General features: G+C 42.2%; 1 protein-coding gene across 5 annotated transcripts in view; it reads right to left on the bottom strand.

Moving 5' to 3' along the window:
- Nucleotides 1-708: 708 nt before the first annotated feature.
- The window catches only part of Kank1 (KN motif and ankyrin repeat domains 1), a 130,437-nt gene continuing 118,949 nt past the window's right edge, over nucleotides 709-12,196 (bottom strand). For 4 of the 5 annotated variants that reach the window (XM_071600589.1, XM_027954776.2, XM_071600590.1 and 1 more), the window contains exons 6-12: nucleotides 10,974-11,216; nucleotides 9,679-9,766; nucleotides 6,841-7,060; nucleotides 4,714-4,856; nucleotides 3,961-4,161; nucleotides 2,134-2,232; nucleotides 709-1,670 (exon numbers count right to left, since the gene is read on the bottom strand). In XM_071600589.1, coding sequence (XP_071456690.1) covers nucleotides 1,608-1,670; nucleotides 2,134-2,232; nucleotides 3,961-4,161; nucleotides 4,714-4,856; nucleotides 6,841-7,060; nucleotides 9,679-9,766; nucleotides 10,974-11,216 — 1,057 coding nt within the window. In that variant the 3' untranslated portion in view covers nucleotides 709-1,607. The remainder of the gene's footprint in view (nucleotides 1,671-2,133; nucleotides 2,233-3,960; nucleotides 4,162-4,713; nucleotides 4,857-6,840; nucleotides 7,061-9,678; nucleotides 9,767-10,973; nucleotides 11,217-12,196) is intronic. The other variant, XM_071600592.1, reaches the window with a different exon arrangement.

Here is a 12,196-nt window from a genome sequence, read left to right as displayed (position 1 = left end):
TGCTCAATTTTAAAAGACAGCACACACAGGCAGGGGTTTTATCTTCTCAGCATTTAAAATATTAATACCTTTCTTTCTCAGATGGAACAAAGAAAATCCCCAGGATCACAAACCACCTGAGGTATAGTCCTCTTTGCTCAAAATGCATGTCAGGCCATTAAGGGGCAAACAAAACATGGCTCCTCTTCTCAAGCGTTAATTTAATGTGCCATTTGGGATCCCCAGGAACTTGGGCTTGGAAAAACTACCTGATCCAATACTTAGCCTAAATCCTACAGCTAGCAGATCTACCATGGGCAGAAAAGAAGGGCTCGGTATTGGGAGCAGTCAATTACCCTGGCTCGGCCTGAATTGCCACCTAAGCTTTACATCTCTGCAGGGTCTTCTCTACAAGATGCAAAACATTAAAAAAAAGGTCTGATTTCATGTCTCCTTTTTTGTCACTATCACAATCAACTGAGTTAAGGACAATTGTACCTGAGAAGAGTCAGAGGTTCCCTTGGGAGATTACCTGACTGATGAGATGTTTGTCTAATATAGTCTTATATATCAACCTCATAACACGTAACTCAGGGATGGAGTCATTCGCACTCTGAGGACCCACCCACTAGGAGCCCAAGCCTAGCGGACAGTGCACTGCTCTCCTCTCGATCCATCTATCAGTTTGCTGCCATGGCTGTAAGTCAACAGACTCTGGGCAGACAGCTGTCAGATGAAGCAAGGACAAGAGCTTAATGAAATTTTATTTTGAAAATATGGCAAGAGTCTAAGGCACTTCAAACATTTAAATACATACAGGACTTTAAAGTAAATGTGACATGATATAAAGGAATCCATAAATAAATGGAGAACTACACTGTTTCTCTAGAGGCAAATACAGAGCCAATTCCTCTAACAATTCAACCTTTATCATTAGATATAGACAGGGTTGTGCAATTGTTAAAAATGTGGTAGTGTTATATGTAATTCTTTTTAATTACTATGGAATATAAAAGTTGAAAATACTGTGTCAATTTTATAGTCATATCTTTTATATAAAAAGTTATAATACATCCACCTAGATAAAACCCACCGAAAATGCTTCATGAGTTTTATATGGTTTGAGATTCCATCTTCTATTTTTAAACCAGAAGCTACCAGCCCAAGTTGCTGATGATCAAAGTCACCTTAACTTCCTTAACAAAACCATGCTGGAATGGAATTTTTAAGCATTTTCCAATGGTTCCACATTTGGGTAAATATATATTTGTGGAAAATTTCAAAAATATAACAATGAGAATTACACTTCTTTGAATTATAGGAAGAAGGTGCCCTTTCAGATCAGGTTACCATATCCTAGAACTGTACATAACGGAGCAGAGACTCAACAGCCACTGAAATGGGGTTCAAGCACACCCCATGCAGAGAAGATGGCCAGAGGGGAGGTGCCCAAGCTGGCAATCCCCCATGGCTCTGCTTCCCCTAAGTGTCAGCCTTTAACCTGTGCCGTATGCTTCTGTTTGCTGGTGAGCTCAGGCACAGAACATATACATTCAGTATCTGTCACCCCAACAGGAACAATTAGCAGCTTCACGGTGGCATGTAAATGGAAGGCTATTTCCAAATAATCAATCAAATGAGCCTCGGTGGGTAGGACCAGGAGATGTCTTCCTTCCAAGTCTTGGGGTGCCCTAGAGAACAGGAAAGGGAAAAATATATTGGGGGTTAATAGATGACCTCAGACACAGTGTCCCCTGTGCCACTGGAACTTGGACCATCATAGCTGAAAACCACCCATGAGCTAAGAGTGCTGGCTGCAGATGTGAGACAGATGTTCACCAGGAGTAGGCCTTCTTCCAAGGTCAGTGAGGCTCAGTATGTCTAGCTGTGCTGGGACTTCAAGCTGCCCACTGATAGCTTCAGGAAGGTGACATGTATCCCTGGGTTAAACCACTTGGATAATTAGGCATAGAATAAAACCTTCCACATGAGACCCAGGTGTTTCCCAAGGAGTAGCCTCCACTACACCTCAGGTCTTGGGGATGGGATAGAAATGAATTTTTTTAGCATAAAACCCATGTTCCCTGTTAACTCCTGGAGGAAGGGGCCTGCTAGTCTGTGGATGTTAGCCTATTTCCAAATGCACACACTAACCGGAGACTGGGCTTTTGCAAAGTTGACGTGGGCATACAGAAGAACGGCGATGTCCTTGTGTCCCGCATCCAGGGCTATAGAGAGTGCAGTGCTGCCATCCTGAGGATGAAAGGTAAACAAGCAACCAGGTTGGGTTTCTCAAACCTTCAAACAGCCAAAACTTACCATCACAATCCCCAGTAATGGATGAGGTCCCCATACCTAGCCATTGTTCAGTTCTTTAGAAATATCAGTTGGATCTCTAAGTGTTGAGGTCCTAGGATGTGAATGAGGAGACTCATTCCCCTGGCTTGTATTAGTGTTCAGCACAGAGGCCTGTCTACCAGGGATCCTTAAAAACTGCAGGCTGCCCATGAACAACTCCTATTCAATCATTCTGCCCACCAGAAGAGGGCAGTAGGACAGAATGGGGGTCTATACATGGCTGAAGTTTCTTTTCTGAAAATTACAAATGACCATCCAAGTACCATGAGGTACCTGGACATTTTCTAAACTTTCCTCTCGGGGAGGAAGATATTAGTCTAAAATCCTGACCACCTCTACTGAATGCTGCATGTCACATCCATGTGTAAGCAAGCATTCAAACCCAGGGACTTGTGAATCTTCTGGAAGTACCAGGGAAACAAGTACATATGGCAAAAAAAATTTTCAGTTAACACCTTGATTTATATTAAATTGCAGAGATTTCGATGGAGCAGCAAGGCCGAGAGCAACCCCAGCTGTTCTGTCTAGTCTTGAATTAAAAGGACTTGGGTCTGGTCATGAGCAGCAGGAAACAATTTTACGTGGTTTAGAATCTTGGGACCTGCTTTTCTTCTGGAGGCCAGCTGGATGTTCTACTCAGTTATAGATAAGGAAGTGGGTAACTGGTTGGTGTGGTCAGAATTTCTGGAATTCCCTGTGGCTCTATGGAATCTTATTACTAATCTAAAAGCTGCTCTTTGAAGAAAGTTAAAAGCCAATAAACAAAACACATGTAACAGAGTCTTGAGGAATGATAAGTTGGCAACTAATTCCTCTAGGGGGGACTGAGGGCACCTGGTATCTCAAGTGTTCTCTGGTGGAGGTAGCTGAGGGCAGAAGCTCGTCAAGCTACAGAGCAGTAAAAAGCCTCTACCAGTTTGCTCTTCTAGCTAAGCAAAATGGTACTGGCTTGAGCCCAGTGGTATTTGAAATTTATTGCAAAGGGGGATGTTTTCTCCTCTTAACTTTTTGGTGTTTTGAGTTAAAGGAAGCTCTGGTTCAAACCTCTGTGACCCTTGGCTTGTTTTACTGCTCACAGGCTAGTTAAGTGCCTTCTATCAGTGCTCCTCCCCTTGGACCTGGATAACATACCCCAGAAGTATCCCCTGGCCTTACAGGGTTAGGGGTTATCTGTGCATGGAAACAACTTGGGAAATGTGCAAAGCAGCCACATCTTATGAGCTGTCCTAAGTTACTCATTTTAATGGGCCACAGTATATCACCTGTATTTCATTTGGGTAAGGAAAGTGTTTTCCCAAGGGAAAAGGAACTGGTTTCAGTCACAAATGACCCAGCTTCTACTAAGAATCTCCTTTTCTAGATAAAACTTCTCAGAAGTCGCCTACGCTGAATTTATTTTCCTTTAGCATATGGGTTCTCACACATGCCCACAAATCACCTTTTATAAATTTTGGTGTGAGGCCTCTTTGTCTTTCTGCCCTTGCCTTTAGTTAATGGGAGCATTAGTCTGCACAGCTGCCAAGCTTAGCTACAAAGTGGGGGACCTGGATGTCAACACTGATCCCTGAGAACAGCAGAGGATGTGTGTGCCCCTGTCCCACTGGCCCAGTGGAAGCAGCTTACATTGTCCTGTAGGTGGCCATTGCACCCAGGCTGGGCTAGCAGCAGCTTGACAATCTCCACGTGTCCATGCTCGCTGGCACACATCAGGGCTGTGGAGCCCTCATCATCCTGAATGTTGACGTCAGCTCCACAGGCCAGCAGGCCCTTTACCATGTCTATCCGCCCGTGACTGACTGCCAGCATAAGGGCTGTCTGCCCTGCCTGAGGGGAGAAATGACAACTGGACTTCAGAAGTGCAGAATGAGCTGCCAGGGAAGTGACTGGTGGTTGTGGGGAGGGGAGACATAACAGCGTGAAGACAAAGCATTGTGTATGTAATTACTTAGGGCAGGGTGGCAGGCATGGACCAACTAGTTTCTTGCAAGCTAGGAGATAAGGAAGGTTAAAGTAAGGAGTCAACTTTTCACTAGCTCTGTCTCAGCATAGCTGGAAAGTTCAGATGATGTTTAAAAGTCAAGCCATGAATACATCTGGACTTGGGACTCTAACGTGACATGAAGACAGGAAGGAGTAGGTATTGAGTATATGATAAGGACTCCTAGTCATTTAAGAAGCCAGGCTTGCACAGTTTCTGTGCAAGTTTCAAACTCTGCAGACAGGGAAGGCCAGGCAAAGGAGGGAGAGGTTTCCAGTGTGAAACTGAAGCCCATGTGAACTGGTGTGCTTGGTAAGCAAGGACCCAGAGCTGGAAGTGGGCCACAGCAGATCTGCTGAGGCCAGTTCAAGCAGCCATTAACAAGTAAGTGCACTGACCTGACTGGCCTTGGCATTCACGTCCCCGCAGCCAAAGAGTTCTTCCACAACCTGCATGTCTTTTTCGGCCTCCACAGCTGCAAGGGCTGCCAGCATGATGGGAGTGTACCCTGCCTTATTCTGGTGATCCACATTACACACGTCTGTAAGAAACGAGTCTCTTTAGCGGGGAGCCATCTCCTAACAGCAGATATTCATGCGAACTGAAGGAATGGTATCTAAAAGAACTCAGTGGAAGGGCACTGAGTGCTCAAAGACTAAGTGACTCACAAGGAAACTTAGGATGTTTTTATGCCAAACAAAAAATGTTTACCCTCTCACAAGGCCTGCAGCAACAGAAATGACAGTGAGCATCTATGGAACACCTTGCTTGCAACTGTTGATTGAACTATAGCAGCCTACAGGTCTGTCTGAGGTGTTTCTAAGGAACGGTTGCTCTGGAGAAGAAGCACTCATGTGGGATCTAGACATTTAGGAACTTGAGAGAAGGATGCAGAAAGCTGAGGGTTTGCAAAGGTTGAGCACAGAGCTCTGAATATGGTGTTGCCCAATTATCCAGCACTACTCAGCTCTGCAGCCCTCAATTTACTACTGCTCTTACAGGTGCCTAAACACAGAACTTCAATTACCAAACTTTAGTACTTGTGGTTTGAGCAATAACAATGTAGAAGTCCTCTAAGAAACTGCCAGGCACTAAGACCTGATGAGCTAGAAACTCTTCTAAATTATCCTCCAGGCATTTAAAAGTTCCTTTAGCATGTTCTAATCAAACGACAAGATGACGGTGACTGCTGGAAAGCAGCTTTTGTGTGTGACCAAATGTCTAGTATGGGTGTATCAGAAAGGGGCAAGAAGAGATGGTACCAAGAAAACTTGCCTCGAGGTCCCAATCAAGTGCACACAAGGACATAATGGCATTTACAAAAGTGCATCTTATGTGGAAAAAGAAAAGGCTGTGTGGTGGAGGAGCTAGGAGCATATGTGCTCTCAAGGATCCCCAGGATCTTGGGCATTCCACAGTCACACTTGATGGAGCCAGAATCTCAGCCCATAATGGTGAGCAGCAAAAATGATTCAACCACAAAATTAAAATCATTTTATTTGCCAACATACTTTCTACCATTTCAAAGATATATAAAATTGTACCTTTCTGGAGCAATCCTAAAGTAAATCCTTTTCAGCTTCCCTGGATATTGTCCACTACTATTTTAATAGGAGCTGACATTATCACTAGCTCTGTTTATAGTCTGGAAAGTCTAAAGAGAGGAGGCCTGAAATTCCTCCCTGTCAGCTGGAAGCAGTTCTACCCTAATATGGGAACTAAAATAGGGAAAAAGATAAAATCTGCTTGGATTTCTTTTCTGCATTAATTTAACATTCCCCAAACAGTAGAAAATATCAGGCAATTGGACAAGATATTTTCTTGTCCAAAAACTGGACAGTTGCATTATATATTCTAAATCAGGTATTGACATTATGTCCATTAATTAAACTGAAAACAGTTATGTACCACTGAGATACACCACTTAAAAAAGTCAATTTCAAGTATTGCTCTTACTTCATATTGAATGCATTTGTGGGCTGTATTCTAGAATGGCAAATAATTTTCCACTATTCTCATTAATATGGTTCAGATAGAAGAATATCACTTCCTTTGATTTATGCTGATTTCTCAATGGTACATTTGGGTAAGACAGTGATTGGACTGTGGCTTTGCTTGGTCCTCGTCTTGAATACCCACTCTCTTTGCAAGGCCATTGGTCAGTGGTTGGTGTATGAGGACAAGCCAAGTGGGCCACAGGCACAAGAGCTCTGACTGGGCCCCGTGAGCAGCAGCCTGCCTCTTGAGAACAGACCAGCCAAGCCTGCATGATTCAGTGCAGGCACCAGGGCTATACCTCACCTGAATGTAGCCGAGCTGCAGCCAGAATAGAGCTGGAAGCTGTGTTGTCCAATTTTGTTTAAACTTCAGCCTCCCCTGCCTGACAGCATTACTCTTGCCTCAACATGTGGAAAAACAAAGGATCTTGGGATGGTCAAAGAATCCACGAGTAAACCAACCTGCTCTTTTGAGTCACAACCCTGAGTGCCGTGACAAATAAGATGAGGGGTGGCCACGGTAGGTACCTGCGTCCAATAGCAGCTTGACGATTTCGAAGTTGGAGTGGGACACGCTGTAGTGGAGGGCTGTGTTGCCATTGCCATCAGCCATGTTGATGATGTAGCGGAGCACGTCTGGGGAGATGGCCTCAAATGCAGCTATGTAGTCCCCTACCATGGCTGGTACGGCTGACTTCTGACTGGACACACGGAACCACTCGTGCTGGAGGGTGTTCAGACAGAACCTCTGCCAACAGACCACGCTGCCATTAGTTCTATTTATAGGCTTTTCTGAGATGTAGCCGAGAGCCCAAGTAACCAGCCTTTTATAGTCAAAGTGCATGCAATTAGAATCAGCTCCCAAAACAGAGTCCAAGAACAGCCTTGAACACCAGGAACATTCCTCCAGATTTTAAGCTGTTCACAGTATTACATTCTAATTTCCATAAAAGAGGTTGTACAGCATTGTTAAGAGCAATGGGGCTGGAGCAACACCCTCTCTCCCCTGGGTTCCTTCATGAGGAGCAAATTTCCAAAATTACCCTGGGGAAGTTACTTATTCTGCATCTGTTTCCTTGCCTGGAAACTGAGGATATCTTCTCTTTACAGTGTTTGTGATGAAGATAAAATGCTTAAGCCTGGCCTTACTTATGAGCTAATAGTTTGGAATTATAGTGGCCTTGCAAATGATTTTCAGAGAAATCAGGAAGACATTAATTAGCCCACTTATAATTACACTGCTTCCTTCCAAGCCAGACCAACTGCAACTCTCACAGCTCCTCCATAACTCTAGGCTGGAAGCCCATACAGAGTGTAACCAATCAATTCTGACTCTAATCCCAAATGCAAATGTTCAGCCATTTTGTTATAAGAACAAAAATAAATCTGGAAGAAATTGCATTTTTTGTTAAGATCAACTGCATGGGAAGACCTTAGACCATGACATACAACTGCGGGGCTGGCTTCATGTTCAACTTGGGCACGAATTGGGTAAGAGCCACTAAATTCGAGGTTAGCCTGGGTAACTTAGCAAGAACCTACATCAAAAAAATGAGTAGATGTAGCTCAGGGGTAAAGCACTCCTGGGTTCAACAAAAAACAGTCTGGGGAGTAAAAAAATTTTCATTTTCTACAAATCTATAACATTCAAATTTCTTTGGACTCATCACACAGAAAGAAGGGCTATTATGTCTGCTGGCTGTCCTAAATTTATTACTGCTAAAAATTGGTGTCCTGACAGGATTGTGATCACTCATATGTCCACAACTTCACACAATCCAAAAGTAACACTTTTACAGTGAAAGAAAGTTCAACAAAATATATGGATCACAGTCTATGACACCATGCTCAGCAATTTGGGAGATGCAGAAATGTGAAGTATTTCAGACAGCATATAACCTCATACTCTAATAACAGTAAAAGAAAAAACTTACGGCTATAAAATCTGGGGTCCTAAAGCATCTATTTTAAAGTCAGGCTAAACCTGATGGGATATTTGACACTGTAGTGACTGTTCATGGCTTTACTGTCTGACTGAGGCATGGTCTCATACTAATGAGTTTCAGTGTGAAATTCTATGTAACCCTTTGACCAGGAAATTTATGCATTTCCTTTTGAATGTCACAGCCACGTTCCTTTCTCAGCCCACTAACCAGAAATAAAGGCTTAGCTGGCTCTGATAAATTTAAGTTTATATGGCAATATAAATAAATGACACCTGAAGTTAAACAAAAAAAGTGCCACATAAGGTCATATGGTTTAATTAGAATAAGCAAAACACAAACCCAAAGTCAATATACATCTGATCTATTCCCAGCACTACTAACCTAATCAAGTAGCTGCTGCTCCAGGTAAGTCAATCTTCAGGCCCTCAGTGAAGGGGACGCTGAACTAGACTAGAGTACCCTCATGGGCAGGTGTAGCAGGTACTTCTGCCAGCCACTGCAGATTTTTAACAGTGTGATGGAGCTACAGGATTCCAATTATGTTTGTCATGTAAGAAGGAAAACTATCTAGGATTAGATAATTCCTTAGGTCCCTTCCACCATTCTGATTTCGTAACTGAGAGCCTTATAAATCAGCTTTTTCACCTGCTGCTGCTTTTATTTAGCATTAAACATCAGTAATGTTTCAGATGTACATTAGTATCTGAACACCAGAAGCCACATTTTCTCAATGCACTGAAGATGGAGCTATAAACTGTGGTTCTAGCCTAGGAAGGAAGCTACACAGTCAAAATCCTCAGTGCATGAAATGGTGACGTGCTAGGCAATAGTATCATACTAACCATCACCATATAAATATTTGTGTGTCCTATGTTGTATCTGTTCATGATCACTAAGGCAACCACAACCTTTTTGCTTCTGAATCTTTCAAACTGAAATGATAAGTGCACATTATTTTTTGTTTTAAAAAAGTCTTTGCCTACATTCCACGTCAGAACACAATATGTAATTTCATAACTGAAAGGAATGCTAACCTCAGCCCAGATAGCATAGGTTTCCTTTAAAAAAAATAAACCAACTTAAAAATAATTCTGGGATGCTGTTCTTTCAATCAGAAGGTTCTGTGAACAAAGGAAACAAAGATGATTGCCTGCAATTAGCTCTCCCTTCTATCTGCAAGTCTGTGCTTCATAAATGCCTCCACCCCAAGAAAGTACACGGTGGGTAGAGGACATCCAAAGTTGGGCCTCAGGAAATAGTGTGCTCCTGGGAGCTGGACAGCACAATGCTCACTCCTGCTAGAAATAGTTCAAGGAGAAGCCTGAATGCAACAGCAGCTCTAGGGCAGGCTGCTGATAACCCTGGCAGCGGTGCCACTTGGGTACTCAGTACAGACTCTGTGCCTATGGGTCAGACTCACCATATCTTTGCTGGTCAAAGCTTTGGGATCATTTATGTTATTTTTCAGTAAGTTACATGCAGACAACATCTTTTCACTCAATTCATACCTAAAAGAGGGAGAAATAAAGATAGCTCAGGAATGACCAGAAAGGGAAAGTCATTTTTATCTTAAACCTACTAACCCTTTCACAGACAAGTGGCCCTGAGCCATCCTGAGCAGGTTGTGATGGTTGGAGGTACCTCTAGACATCTAAGATTGATGTTATCATATAAGCCAACATCTCTAGCCAGAGTTCAAGGTCTCCTTGTGAAAGCAGCTTCTAGATAGACCAGTTGGGACTTCATGACATTATGGAGTAACATTTGGAGATATTTTTAATCCTTAAAGGCTTGAAGAAGCCTAAATTACCACACATCTGGTAACTCAGAATTGTTTGTTCAACCCATACAAAAATTTACACATCAGATGACATATGGTAAACAGATTATATCTCAACAGAGTTGTTTTTAAAAAAAAAAAAAACAGATGACAAGACATTTCAAGCCATTTGAAACCACTTGGAAAAATAAACTAGAAGCACTTACCTTGTATTAATGCAGTTAACTATCATTTTCAAATTAAAGTTTTCTAAAATGTTTATATTTCACAGAAGGAAAAACCATATTGAGGTACCTATCTTCTCTATTCTGTCCTGTTTTATGAGCATCAAATCCTTAGTTACTAATTGTCTTTAAAACTGAATTTTTATGTACATTTTTGGGCCAACCAGAGTTTCTGATCTTTTATTTCAGCTGCTATTTATGATATCACTAAGTCCATTGTTTTGTTCCTGATCACTCAAAGAGCAGTGAAACAGATACTTATGATCTTTACAGTAAATGGGATATTTGGTTGAGGCAAAGTACATAATCCTCATCACCCAATGGTAATAACAGTAATGATACTTGCATCAAGATAAATGACTAAAGACAAAATTTAAAAGTGTGCTAGTCAGCAAAAATTTCAAATCTGTCTTTAAGTGTGAGGTATTCAAATAATGGAACCTGTAGTGGCTAGTGGTTCCATGTGTAAAATTAGATAGCAAAGAGTTCTGAATTCAAAGGAGATGAGCTACCAAGCCATTCTCTTTGCTATCCTAAGGGATCTAGGAGTTACCATATGTAGTACTTGTTTTATTAGAAGTATGTACATCTGTTCAAGATGCTAAGAAATAGATCAAACAAATATATATAATCTCAAAAATCTGAATCAGCTAATTCTATTGACGAAATACACTAACATGGGAGAGGGGAGGGGAGGGGAATGTACCACACCTCTCTCTGATTTCCACCTTCTCAGGTTCACATTCTTGAACCTGCATTTCATCGTCCACCCTGGTAGACTTGAAACCTTCAATATTAACAGCATGGTGCCCTTCTGCCATTCCCCGAGTGTCGTCTTCCTCCTCTTCCTCCTCCTCTTCTTCAGGAGGATACTCAATGACATCACACTCATCATCTGACTCGGAAGAAGAGCTTTCATCTGAGCTGGAATCATCACTTGAAGTTGTTTCATACCTAGGTGGCAATTGGGATTTCAGGAGATGCAAGGTGTGCCCATAAAGACCCAGTGACAGAAATATCTATGAGGGCAAACCTGCTGATTGGCTGCAGAAATTTCATCAGTGGCCTGGTGGGTTTTGAATGGGTTCTGATTTAAAAGGGCCAACTTGGGCCCATACACTCCTTGTTAAAAGAACAACATGGGACTTCTAGCCTAGAACAAATCGAGATCTGCATTTTTATCTTCTCCATTCATCCCCATTCATTCTCCCAGTGTTAAAAGATCACATAAGTAACCAATAGTCTTCTGATACATGTCTTCCAAAATCTCCTGGGACATATTGTGCCAAATATAACTTAGAAGATTTGGAAAACAGGTACCATCATGTCAACCCTGGTGACTCACTTTCTTATAAGTATTAACTCTGCACCATTGCTTTCTTGTTGGTCTATCAGCCAATTGTTTAGGTTCAATTATAAGAAGATGAAGAATCTTAACTATTTACCTGAGCCAACTAGAAGAGACAGAACAAATAATAAACATTCTATTCAGAAAGCAAAGAACTGATGGCATGACTAGGTTGCTCTTCAGGTGAAAGGCCCCATGGTTTTGTTCATGAACATGGGTTGCTAAGCAACCCATGCTGAAGGAGTGAATGACAGTCACTGGCCCAGGGAGTGATGCGCTCCACCTCTTTCTGCTCCTTTCTGAGTTCTAGCACAGGTAAGTACCAGCTGTCCAACACAGTGCAACCACCTTGGTGCCTGCTGCTTTTGGTTGAAGACCCTTTTTTTTTTTTTCCAGATAAAAGATGAGATGTCAATTGCTCAGCTTCATCAGGTGTCCTTAAGAGAGTGATACATCCTTAAAGAAAGCAAGAGGAGGGGAGAAGAGAAGCCCAAATGGACCTTTATGAGAAGGGAATCTTCCATCACCAAGATGTGGCAGCATCCCAGACTAGGTACCTTGAAATGGGATTCAAACAGGAGGCAAA

The sequence above is a fragment of the Marmota flaviventris genome, chromosome 13 (assembly GCF_047511675.1).
Source record: "Marmota flaviventris isolate mMarFla1 chromosome 13, mMarFla1.hap1, whole genome shotgun sequence".
In the NCBI taxonomy this organism is placed as follows: domain Eukaryota; kingdom Metazoa; phylum Chordata; class Mammalia; order Rodentia; family Sciuridae; genus Marmota; species Marmota flaviventris.
Note: the sequence above shows the minus strand (reverse complement) of the source record. Positions and strands in the feature narration are given on the sequence as shown.